This window comes from Petromyzon marinus, chromosome 12 (assembly GCF_048934315.1).
Source record: "Petromyzon marinus isolate PM22_M1 ecotype Great Lakes invasive population chromosome 12, UKy_Petmar_22M1.pri1.0, whole genome shotgun sequence".
In the NCBI taxonomy this organism is placed as follows: Eukaryota; Metazoa; Chordata; class Hyperoartia; order Petromyzontiformes; family Petromyzontidae; genus Petromyzon; species Petromyzon marinus.
Window position 1 is genome coordinate 12,959,620 of NC_133678.1, and position 13,569 is coordinate 12,973,188.

The 13,569-nt window shown below is 50.4% G+C and overlaps 1 protein-coding gene across 1 annotated transcript; it reads left to right on the plus strand.

Moving 5' to 3' along the window:
- Positions 1-271: 271 nt before the first annotated feature.
- Positions 272-13,336, plus strand: LOC116941541 (transcription factor Sox-17-alpha-like). Its single transcript, XM_032952693.2, has 2 exons — positions 272-1,124; positions 7,495-13,336. Exons 1-2 carry the CDS (start codon positions 677-679, stop codon positions 8,526-8,528), a joined length of 1,482 nt encoding a protein of 493 aa, XP_032808584.2. The 5' UTR covers positions 272-676; the 3' UTR covers positions 8,529-13,336.
- The last annotated feature ends 233 nt before the right edge of the window (positions 13,337-13,569 follow it).

Consider the following 13,569-nt stretch of genomic DNA (forward strand, 5'->3'; position numbering starts at 1 on the left):
TTAAAACTACTGCGGCGAATTTGAACGATTTAACCTCCGAGCGACGTCCAAAGCGTTTCACAAATAAAGTGTTTAGATTTTAAAAAAGAATCCCCCCCCCCCAGCTCAGTCCTTTCATATCGTAAACTAATCCCACGTGCGCCCACCTCTAATCAGCGATGAATCAGAGAGCGCCTCCCGCAATTAATCACAGCGGCCCGCACCAGACAGCAGACTGGAACCCCCACATGCGCCCTAAACATTTATTCATGGTATTCGCGAGCGGCGGCCGAAACGATTTCAGGTGTGCGTTTGTTAATTGGCGCACGCTGAGAGAGGGAGAGAGAGGTAAAGAAACCGTGATGATGGCAGGGGGTCTGGCTGGGGTTGGAACCCCCCGCTTGGGTAAAGGGGGCGGTGATGGGACCCGCTCCTGCGACCCGGAGCGCGAGGCGATTGGAGGGGCGCTCGCTATAAAATCCAAACAATCCCAGCCACCTCCCACAAAAAAACTTGGGAAGCTCTCAGACCCAGCGAGAGAGAGAGACAGATAGATAAACTGGAGACGTGGGGAGACCAGTTCTTGCTTGGGTTATTTAGTTTAACGCGTGAGAGAGGACCATAAATATACCTGGAGTCTTCTTCTCTTCGCTTTACCTGCTTGCACGGTAACTTTTTTTTAATCATTAGATAGAGAATGAGTAGTCCAGATGTAGGCTACATGAGCGACGATCAGACAAATCTTCACCACCACCCGCTCCATCACCTGCAAACGCACCAACATCAGCAGCGCCAACGACATCATCACCTGCTGCACTTGCAGCAGCAGACCCCGCTCGTGTCCTCGGCTGCTCTGTGGCCGGGTGGCGCGGCCCCCCGCGCGTCGCCGAGTCCCGGCCAGGTGGGCCCGGGTTCGAGTCCAGGTACGGGCCCGCGGGGCGTTCAGGCTGTCACGGAGGTTGCCAAGAGGACGCAGGAGGGAGGCGGCGGTGCCAGCGGCGGCAGCAGCAGCAAGACGCAGCAACAGGGAGAACCGCGCATCCCGCGACCCATGAACGCGTTCATGGTCTGGGCCAAGGATGAGAGGAGGCGTCTGGCCAAACAGAACCCAGATCTGCACAATGCTGAGCTCAGCAAGATGCTAGGTGAGTCGTATGTGTCCTGGGCCTTCTCCTAGGTAGACTCGGCATTAAATAAGTACTGTACTCTGTAGATATATCAGCAAATGGCCGGGCGTGGTTCTCGCCAAACCACTCCAGTGTCGTGAGGGCCTTTAGGTGCTCGCTCGCAACACTTGCCCAGCCGTCGGTGCGGGCTACACAGGGGGGAGAGTGTCTCTTTGTCTGTGTGACAGTGGGGGAGCGCAGGTGAAATCATCTTGATTGGCTAACCCGTAACATCTGGGCATGTCCCGTGTTCTCATAGCAGCTAACACCGTCGACACTTTACTTTGTCTCGGGGCGCACCTAACTTGGCACAAGCGCCGTGGGGGCGCCTTAGTAACCCGGGTTCCAATTCCTGACCCATGGATAACATTGGAAAGGTAGTATCCAAACCTCTCTTAAGTATACTCGTGATTAAATTGAACGTATACTCCCTGGTGTCAAATGTTGAATTGGAAAGACAAAGGCGGCCGGGCGTAGTTCTGACCAGAGTCGGCCATGGTGTCAACGGGTAACGCTACTTGCCGAATGCGGTCTAAAGCGAATTGTGTCGTGTGAACTTTATACCTTCTCAAATATGGCTTTTAACTCCCATTTATAGTGTTTTACATTCGTAGTAAATGCATCAACCTATAGGCGTCGGATGATACATCGCGTGTAACGTTCGGTAGATGCGGTAAGCCTCGTTGTTTCGACTTGGGCGAGTTCCCATCGGAAGGGTCAGCCGGCGTGTTCCTCCTTCGCTTGCTGCGGCCAGTGGGTGAGGATGGTTCCATGGGGCCCTTTAATCGTACGGAGACCGCCACCGCTACCACCGAAGTGACGCCACCACAACCATCACCGCGGTGCCCCCCCCCCCCCCCCCCCGAGCGCTTTCCACCCCGCTACTCGGAAACGTTGATGCTCCTTTGTTTTGTTTCGCCGTTAAGGCCACGTTCCCTGGAAACGGAGCTTACAGCAACAACCAAACAACAAAAACGTCCCGACAGGAATCAACTCTGGCTACGTAGTCCACCGTCCCTCGGGCACGACATTGTGTCCCGGCAGCAGTGGACTGGGCCAGCGAGAGACGGGGTCCCATTTGCACAGCGCTTTGGTAACACTGCGTAACAAATGTAATTTTATTTTTGTTCCTGGGTAGTAAGTGTCACAAAAGCAAAGTTCGTGGGGAATAAGTCATTTCCGATACTTTTGAGGCATAAGCAATTAGAAAATAACACTTACTACTACCCAGGAACAAAAATCGTGTTATATAGTGTATAATTACCGTCAAACCCCGTACGTGTGTTGGGGTTTACGTTCGCCAACAAGCTGTGAGACTGGTCTAACGCTAGACCACCTTGGCCTAAACTCTCGCTCGATAAGCCTAACAACCCCATCACTATCCTTAACGTATCCTCTTCCGAACTCTCTCAAACTTAATTATTGTCGCCTAGTTTTCTAGGTTTGTTTTACTAATTGTAATTTTATATATATTGTGTCTTGCGGTGATGGTGTTTTATTCGCGGGGAGATATTTTGCAGCGGCAACGCAGCTCGCGTGGACGAGTCTCGGGCCACATCTTGCCGCGTTCAGGATGGGTTGGGTCGAAGCAGTTGTCCAATAAACCACAGGCTAAACCTACGGTTAAGATTTAATCCGATTTTTTTTTACAAATTACCCGTTCCTACCCGATCCATTTACCAGAACGCCACACCGAACCCCGCCCCCTAATCCGCGTTGAACGAAGAGACGCAACGGTACTCTTTGGTTCTATTCGGTAAAGTCACGTAGGTAAAAAATAAAACAACAAAAATCACGACGTTTCGGCCACAACACAAGTGGCCTTCTTCAGGTGAAGGAACAGAACTGTCGGGACGGACAGCACTTCATTGAAGTTCTGTTCCTTCACCTGAAGAAGGCCACCTGTGTTGTGGCCGGAACGTCGTGATTTGTTTTATTTTTTAGCTACGTGACTTTACCGAATAGAACCAAAGAGTATGGATCCTTGCAGTCACGAAAGCTTCAAATCTAGAATAGACACAACGGTGTTTTACGTTGTGGCTAATGTGCGAACCAACTCTTCCCGTGTACGTGAACTCTCTCAACTGTTCCAGAAAATGTTATTTTACGTGCAACAGTTACACAGTTGAGTGAAACCATGATCGTTCATCGGCGAGTCGCGGCAACGCCGTGTCCCCAAGGTTGGAACTTCTGTTTTGCCGCTTGTGTATTCTATGGCAGGGTATAGCGGCTAACTTTGAATCTAAGTCGATGTTTCTGTGTGTGTCGATGTGTGTGTGTCCGTCTATTTCGCCCGGGCAACGCCGGGTACTTACCGCTAGTGAAATATAAATTGGTAGATTTTAGCGACGAAAAAACTCCGAACTTTATTAAATCCATAAAATGTAACTTGTGAACCCCACAACGGAATTGTGTAAGACGTGGCCGGCTGTGGCGGCGGGCAGACGGGGGGGTGGTGTACACGCGCGTGTTTGTAAGTGCCCCGGGAATTTGTCGCGAACGCGCTGGGCTGGCGCTGCGGGGTGGGGGAGCAACTCGCCCCGTCTTGCGACTCGTGCCACGCACTCCGCGGGCAGCAATTAACGGCTAATCGCGTGGCTTTTAAACGAGGCTCGCGTGTCGTCAACTCCTTCGCCTGCAAGGGTCGATGCCGCTGTATAAGCTTCTCCCAATGGAGTCGTTTGATTCACGGCTACACCGACAGTTTTTTTTTTTAGCGCAACACGACGGCGATTCAAAGTCGCCGCGTGTGTGGGGCTGTGTAGATGCGTTCGCTTACAGTGAAGTCGCACACGGAGGGGGGGGAGGGGAGTCTAACTGTGCAATTAACGAATTGTTGGGAGGGAGGGACGTTTCGTGGACCGGTAACATTCCTGATGGTTGACATCACTCGTTAAAAACGTGACTGGCAAAAACAAAGCTCGCTCGCGCGCGCGGTGTTTTTAATATTAGGCTTGCGAGTAAACTCTTTGGTTCTCTCGGTTGAAGTCACGTAGGTATAAAATAAATCACGACGTTTCGATTGCAACACAAGCAATCCGACTTTAACATAAAGCTAATTTAATTGTATTATCACGAATACGTGAATATTGTCCAAATGACCAACTATCATTTAACTGTCGTTTCGAGAAAAATGTAATATTATCAAATAATTACAGTACAGTATCTCGTTTAACTTGCGTCTCCGAATCGCCAGTTTTCTAATAGACTTCTTTTAGTATTCGAATTGGTGCCGTTGTAGTCTGATAAACGTTATTTGGACCGGGTTGGCACGTGGTTCGTTTTTACAGGGTCAACTCGTATTACCTGCGTCGATAGTCTCGACCAGTGATTCTTAAACCTTGACTTGCAGCCTTGCACCCCTTTGGCTTCTTAATCGTTTAAAATATTACAATAATAATAAATATACATAGGGGCTTGATAAAACAAAGTAGTTGTCCTTGCGTGTCCGTGCTTAATTTGTGCTTCGATTTGCCTTTTTAAAAACATAATCTGGCCATGTCTCGCACCCCCAGAAAGGGCAAATCGAACCCCCAGGGGATGCGTGCACCACATGTTAAGAACCAATGCTCCAGACTGTGAGAAGCCGCATCTCGGGTCTAGACTGTGAGAAGCCGCATCTCTACTAGTACGCTCCCGTAATAGTCCTCCAGTCTAAATAAATATTCTGATTCTGAAATATTCTATCTATTATACTAAGTTATATCACGTCCGGAAATTAGCGAGGAGTCTCGGGGAGCAGCTTTAGCTATGGCAACCCCGAGGTGCCTGCTGCGCGGGTGCTCCGTGTACCCGCGCGCGTGCGTGCTCCGTGTACCCGCGCGCGCGCGTTGTGCTGTCGCCAACAACAGTATTAATAGCGTCAGCTCTGTTCCTCTGTGCAGGAAGTTAGCGATTTTTTAAAGTAGCCAGAGTCGGAAATTACCCGCAAATTATTAATTATGGATTACACCTGCCAACCGTGGCTATACCCCGCCCCACCACACCTGGCAGGCTTAATTGTCGTCTGCAGGCCAGGTGCTGAAGTCGCCTTGTGCCCGCAGGAACAGATGCCACTGGGGGTGCCCTTTAAAAAATAATCGTTATGACCATGTCAAGCGATATGCTTTAAATAACGTTTGTTTCGCGATGCTACTGCCTTAGCCTTTTTTCTGTTAACGAAACTGATAACACTGCCGTTCAAGGTGCTATGATGAAGGATCATTGCCCAACACGTCACACGTGATTTTATATTTTAAGGCAGCCGAGACGAATGTGCTGAGCGTATCGGAGAGCGTTACATTTTAAATCAAGTCTCGTGAGCGTTAGCGATCCCACGAACCACCCCGAGTCTCGGTTTGAACCCTTAAGATGCGGGCCGAGTTTTTATTCCTCACGGGAGCGCGAGCCACCGCCACTGCCACTTGTGACTTCCATTGGCCCCCGAGACCTGCTCGTGTACACGGGGTCCCTTTTGCTCGATCCACTGCTGAATGAGCGCCTCTTCGCGCCACGGTGAATATTAACTACCTCGTCTGGTATGCAGGAGGTCGTGGGTTCGATCCCGATCTTTCTCTGGGTCCTCAAGACTTTTCCCTCCAGATTGAGAGAACATGCATTTCGAGTGTTTGGCTGCTATCCATTTCCACGGGATAAGCCACTTGGTTGAGCTCTCATTTGTGGCCAGGTCGCTTCTGAAATAGAGCGATTATAGGGCAGTGGACTCTGACCTGGTGAAATAAATAAATAAAAATGGTTACAAATAGTTGGGCTCGTCGGGGGATATTTGAACGAACTATACTGTTACCGTGGTTGGGCCAGTTAAGAGTTGGTGACAAGTGGGAGCGCAGAAAGCAGAGTAAATTTAACATTGACAACCGGACCTTGTTGGATTATTTCATTACACGTTCACTATCACGACATGCACACGGCAAGGGGAGAAGCCTCCCCATTGTATGTAGACATTTTCACACCGAACCTTCGTTGCTTGCCGGAGTGATCTCAACTTGACCCTGGTATGGACTTGTTACAACGCGCGTGTTTAGTGTATACATCACAATCCTAGCGCATTTAATATATTTTGATTTGAGAACTGTGTTGACGTATTTATAAAAGGCTTTTTTTCATGAACACCAAATGGGGCTAAATATGCACGCTGGGACAAGCTGCCATTAGGGGGTACCCCCCCCACTCCCAGGCTTGGCGTCTGAAACCTCGAGACGCTTCCATCGGGCGCAGTGTAAATGTGCGGCTACTGAGTGATGACAACGATTTTAAAGCTGAAGGTTCTACATTCATGATAATAATCATTTGTATATCCCTGCACAGTCTCTAGTTCATGGTTAAACGCGCAACCATTTTATTGAAACCCTCGAAGATGGGCTTTTTTGAGAGGCGTGTGAACGCTGTGCACGTAACACGCTTGTGGCTGCCCCGTCCATACGGTTTTAACGCGCGGGATGTCGTGTGCGGTTCCGCAAGTTCGTGACCGCTACCGTGTCGACGATCGTCCAGGAAAAACGGCCCTCGCAGACTCTCTAAACGCTTCGGGGGAGGATCCTGCATTGGGACGTTTGGTCAATGTGTTTATGTTGGTGTTGTTGTTGTTTAGCGTGGGGGAAGAAACCCCCAAGTCTTCTAACAAGGAAGCCGCCCCCGTGGGGGGTGGGGGGGGGGGTAGTACAGTAATGTGCAGTCGTTAACCCTTTAACTCCCCGACCCCAGGGTTTAATCGGTGGTTGGCCACTCGGTGTTCACCCGTTAAGGCTGCGTTAGCTGATCAAATCAAGCGACCAGCGTTTTGGAGCGGTGCCAGGTCTGTTGGGGTAACCCTGCAGCGGTGGCGGGAATTCCATATTGTCATGGCGAGGTTTGCGTGGTGCCGATTTTTGTGCGCGGTGTAAATATCATACGGCATAGTACATGTTGTTGAAAGTCCAAACACTGGCATTTAATGCAGTGTGACCCGGATAAACTCGGCCTCCTACCTTCGAGATCGGGAGAGCTCGGTCGGTAGATGGTACGAGCATTGTCAGACTTCTACAAAGTATTTGTTTTTGTGCGTGCCTTTTGTGCCACCACACGACCACCATGGCCATACCACTACCTTACCGCCACCACTAACCACATCCTCTATCACTTCCACCATAACCCTCAATCGCTTCCACCACATTGCCACCGCAACAACGTTCACTATCGTTGCCGTGACCTCAATCGCTTCCACCACCACAACATCGCCACCGCTCCCACTGAAATCAAAACGATCACCCAAAGCACTTATTCACCTTTTGCCACCCACACCATCAAACATTGCCATCACCAACCCCCTTCTCATCCTCTCCATGGCTGTCCCCTTCCCCCCGTGTGGCAGGCAAGTCTTGGCGCGCGCTGACCCCGGAGAGCCGGCGCCCATGCGTGGAGGAGGCAGAACGGCTGCGCTTGCTGCACCTGAGCGAGCACCCAGACTACAAGTATCGCCCACGGCGCAAGAAGCAGCCCAAGCGCCTCCCGCACAGCGCCAAGCGAGGTGGCGGCAGTGCTCAGCCGGGAGCGGGGGGCCCGGGGGATGGGACCCGGGGGCCTGGGGGCCCCGCTTCCCTCTCCTCCCTGCCGCCGCCGCCTCCTCTGCCGCCGGGGTTCGGCCACCGCGAACAGCGGCAGCACCAGCAGCAGCAGGGCGTGGTGCACTACCGCGAGCTGCAGCCGGCGCCGCTGCACTATACGCAGCAGCAGCAGCAACGGGCGCCATGTGGGTTGCCCACCCCAGAGCGCTCCCCTCCCGCGGACGACTCCAGCTCGGCGTCGTCGCCCGCATCGTCGGTCTCGTCCTCGTCCGCGTACCCGCCGACAATGTACCTGGGCGCGCACCTTCACCCTGACTACTACGCCACCGCTGCAATGGGGCACGGGTACCCAGCCGCTGAGTCGGCCGCCCCCGCGCCGCTGTATGGATACCACCAGCTCGGGGCCTGCAGTGACGGCGGCAGCTACCAGGGCCAGGAGGTGGGGGCCTCCAGCCAGCAGATCCATGCATCTCCGTACCACGGCGGCGGTAGTGGTGGTGGGGGCTCCGCGCACTGTGCCCTCTACGCGCTGCACGGTGTGGGGACCGACCCGACTGCGTTCAGCTTTGGGCAGCCCTCGCCTCCGCCGGAGCCGCCCAGGGCCTCCCACTCGCAGGTGCTGGAGGTCCTGGAGCCGTTCGGCCAGTACTTGGAGGAAGTGGATCGCAGCGAGCTGGACCAGTACCTCATGCTGGCGCCGTGCGCGGAGGTGGCGGTGTCGGCCAGCTGCTCCACACCAATCCAAAATTCCACTTCCTCCTCCACCTGCCTCTCTGGAGAGTCCAACCTCATCTCGGCTCTCTCCAGCGCCACAGCAGTGTACAACAACTACTACAGCTAGCGGAGGCAGGCAACAGCGCGTCATCCGCCCCCCCCCACCTTGTGGCATAGCGGAACGGTCGGCCACAGGACGCCACAGTGGCCTTGGTTTGTGGTTTCCAGGGGTTGATGATGAATGCGAGGTGTGGTTTTGAGGATCCCTCCACCACCCTCCTGCACGAGTCCTTTTCTGAAACGCACGCAATCAGCACGAGATACACAAATACTTTTTTTGCATGGGACCTACGAGTTGCTTACACCGTATGCAAAAAAAAAACAACCACGGACACTGGTGTCACGAAGCCAACTTTGGCGAGATTCGTAGTCGGTTTAATCCAATGCGTTTGTTTTTGTCCTAGCGGGGTGGGCCTGTGTAAACATTAGTAGCCTCGGATTTATTATTTTAAAGCTATTATTGAACTTGCCAAAAATGTGGGTTCGAGCTGCTCCTTACGTTTCCAGTCTCTCGTTTAAGATTCCTCACCTTGGCCAAATTCGTCTTTACCCATACCAGCACAGCCAACAAAATCCTAACGCTGTCAATAAACCTTTTTTTTATTTTACAGGCATGCGCGTACCGTTTGGTATCCACGTTTTTATCACTAATTTCCGTTCAGTCTATTCAAGAGTAACTTGTTAAAATTGCCACAACGCTGCGCTCGTAAGTTTCCGTCGTGCCCCACATGAATATAGGCCCGAGGCTGTAGAGCCCTGGTGCAGGTGCTGTGCATTAATCATTCAGGGCGTAACATCTGTGTGCCTACGCGTCTCCTATCTTTCTCTTCCCGAGTACCGTGAAGTGGGATTGGTGGGCGAGTGGTGCTGTTGCTTCGATGACAGAAAATGCCCTGCCCCTTAGCTGTTGGTCTGACCATCGCATGGCAGCGGGCGAGGTAAAATATTGATGAGGCCTCGTCACGTGTGGAACGAGACGAGATGTTATTGTGGTGACCCCCCCCCCACCCTCGATGTCTGCGGACTGTGACTCGTTGATGCGGACAGCTGTGGAGGGGGGCAAACTGTGTACGTGTGCAGCGACTTGTTTTTGTTGTTTTGTGTGGGGGTTTGTATTAACTTTTTTTTTTTAAACACGGTTTTTGTAATTCACCTGGTAATGGTGGTATAGCATATTCGACACCCAAGCACGAAAAACAACCTCTTTGTCGGGCCGGGGTTATCGACACGACCATTGTTGATTTTTTTTGTCTTTCATTTACAAAACTTCCAAGTTGGTTTTCCTTCTCCCCCCCCCCCCCACCTTAAAAAAACCCTCACACACAGGATGTATTTGTGACTGGAATTTGGCCACAAAAAACCCTCTCACAAAGCAGCAAGATGTTTTGTTTGGGAGTTGTAGGTTTTTTGTGTACTGCATTTGAAAACTCCGTCCGTCCTCGGTGTTGTTCCTCCTAACCAACCAGAGTGTGGTGTCAGACGGGCTGCCATCAAGATCTCCTTAAACGCTTTGTGTACTGCTGGTATGTGTTGTAATGCAATTAGTTTTCTTAGACTCCAGCCCTGTGCCAAAGAGGATTGTTTTGGGTAAATGTTTTGGCTCTCGCCGCTTTCTGTTGAAATTGCGTGCACAATTTTTTGCCACGTGTTGTCTGTGTGTGCATGTATATAGAGTGTGGTCTGTGGTGGGGAGGGGTGGATCTGTACACACCAAAGATCTTTATTCATATGCAACATGCGCGACCAACTTTAAAGTATATATACTGTGTGTATGTGGAGGCATCCTCTTAATACAACTCTCTGGACTGGGGAGGGTGATATTCACTGAACCCTGTTCAACGTCGCCTATTTACACTTGTACTAGCGGGAAGTGCCCAGACCCACACATCGACCTGCACACACTTGCAGACATTGACCCACACACACAAAGATATTGCCTTCTATATACACACAAACATGGCCTGACACGCATGCACTCGCATGCACATGCACGTACACACACAAATAAATGGAGTTGCACACTCGCATGGCCCCACGTGCACACATGGACTCTCACACACGCGCATGGACCCTGAGACACGCACATCGACTAACGCACACACAGCCTCGCATAAACAGGCATCGACTTTAGATATACACACATGGAGTAACTCGCACACATGGATTCATATACACACACACATGCACCGACACACACACAAAGAAAAGTACTTAAACACTCGCATGGAGGCACACACACACACACCGGCTAATGCACACAAACATAGGGTACTCGCACACAGGCATCGACTTTAGATACGCACACATGCAGAGACCGACGCAGACACACACATGCACCTACACGCACACCAAAGTGATTGACTTACACAGTGAAATGGAGCCGCACACACACCTCGACTGAAACACTGATATATCAAGTCATGCACACACACACACATACATCGTAGATGGTAATAAATGTACTCACGTACTTTTAAAAGTGTGTATATTGTCTACACACACACATCGACTGACACACACATGGTGGCAGACAGGGACTCGCGCGTGCACAAGGACCTACAGGCAATTTAGACTATATATAAGCATAGATCAAGGAAATGTAGACATGTTTAGTAGTCGGCACCCAAACGTTATGATTTGTAATATTTGCAAGGTGAATCTTTTAATAGGTTTCTATGTACGTGAGTTTAGCGAAACAAGGAAGAGAAATCCTAGTTTTCTGCACGCAACTTTTCTCGTGTAATGTTTGGAAGGTGATAATTGAAAGCATAGGTTACAATGTACGCGAGTTTAGCGAAAGGAAGCGAAGAATAGACATGTCACTTCGTCTGCACACAACCGGTATCAATGTATTATTTGCAAGGTGGTAATAGAAGACGCATATTTCTAATGAAGGCGAGTTGACAAATTAAAAAAAATATTAGTTGTGAGCAGTCAAACAAAAAAAATAGTTGTCTGCACACAAACGCAGGCAATGTATTAGGAAGGTTATTATATATAAAAGGTTGCTATCAAGGTGAGGTTGGGGAAAGAAAAGGCTATTGTGCCTAACGTTGGCGTGGTGAGGCCTAGTCTCGTGCAGAGCCCTCGGCCTCGCCTAGTTTTTACAGCCGGGCGAGGTGTGCCCTGGGCAGGCTGGGGGCTGGACCGCTCCCCCCCCGTCCGCGCTACAATAATACAACGTAAGCGCTATAATAATAATTAGAATATATCGGGGCTCTGTGGTAGTTTGAGGACGGGGGGTGGGGAGAAGAGGGACATCGCACTGTGAAGAAATTAACGGAAGCGTTTCGCGTGCTTTTGCTGCACGTTTAACGTGCATGCAAATTTGTGCCGCTCGTGTGTGCGTTTGCTAGGGGACAACCCATGGTTTGCAGTGCAAAGTGTCATTTGAGAAAAGCTTAAATGCGACTTGCCTCCGTTTTTTTAAAATTTAGGAACGCTAATAGTACTAATTAATGTGTGCCTCCGTCGGTGACGCGTGTAGCCTGCTAGGGGCTAAACGAGGTGGGCCGTTACATTTTGATTTTTTTTAAAGCTTTCGTGACTGCAGGGATTCGTATAAAACATAAACCCCACCGTTTATATTTCTATTATTTTATTGTTTCCCTTCTACGCGACTTTAACCGAAAGAACCAAGAATACGTGGTGGGCGTTGTGCGCAAGTGCAGCCTGCTGCGTCGTCACTCTCCGAGCGGCTGAAGGGAAATTAAATAAAAAGGGGCCAAACTTTATATTTAAATGAAGATAAATCGCAACAAACCCCCCCCCCCCCCCCCCGCTATTTAAACTAATGAAAAGATAACGGACGGGAAAACGCTATAGCGCTTGCCCACCGCGGGGCTTACGGCGTGGTACCTGTCAAAAAATAAATGTTTTTCGACGTGAACCCCACCACCGTTTGAGAGCTTAAATCCCTCGCGTGCGGAGACGGACAGGCAAAATAATGACTCTTATTGGTTAGAAAGATAACCTATTTTAAGTTGCCCAAAGGAAGTTACCACTTAAACGACTTATTCTTTTTACGTTGACATCACTTTAAAATTTTGATTTAAAGCTTTCGTGATCTGCAGGGATTCATTCTTGGGTTTCTTTTTTTCCCAATTATTTTATCGTTTCCCTTCTACGTGACTTTACCGAAAGAACCAAGAATATCACTTTTTAAAACACAAACTTTTTCATCTTCCTGGATGCTATTGCGCCGATGCACGATTTATTGTGGCGGCAACGGTCAAAAAGCGCGTTTTTTTGTATTTATTTGCTCGGACTCAACGTGCCCGGTGGGTGTTGTGGTTGCCATGCGTGATTTTTTTTTTTTAAATCCAGAGACGGAAGACGGCAACGTGAAGATGCCATCGTCGACGCGCGGTTTTCCACGCTCGTCATCTGTCAGTCTGAAGGCAGACCTTGCCTTCCACATTCGCCTGTATGCACCCACTGCATCGAAACATCCTTCCCTGCATGACGCTTGTGTACAGTTTCACCAAGCAGGTGTTTTTTTAAATGCCATTATCACCATCGTGCGAAAAGCCACACTTGTTTGTGTATATATATAATTGCGCTGTAATGCTATTTGTTGTTTTTGTTAGCCGCGTTGTGCGGCGCGCGTGTGCTGTGTTGGTTTTTGGGGGGTGCGTAAATAATGAAGGCTGCGTTGGTAGTGCCATGACCATTGAAGGAGGGAAACCTCCCTCCCGATGTACTGCGAGAGGCGCCGAGGTGCTGTTAGCATCGGCCTTTGTGGGGGGCCCACACGGAGCGACGCAGAGTGTGCGTGGTGAGGCCCGGCGGTCGTGTGAGTTTGTGCATGTGGGGTGGGGGGGGGGACACGTGTATTTTATTTTATATATAAAGATCTGTAATTTCACACACTCACTTTTTTTGTCGAGCTTTTTTCTATGGTGTCGGTTTCGCTGAGCTTCCTTTCCCGCAGCTGCAGTATTTATCACTTCTCTTCCTTCCTCGGGCCCGCGGAATGCCTCCGTTATCTTGACCTCTCCCGGTGGCGGTGTGGCCTCCTCCCCTCGGAGACGGTGAAGGCGGCGTGCTGATGGGGATTAGATTTGGAATCTCCCGTTCCTGTTGGTGCGGCGTCGGTAGCTGCCCTC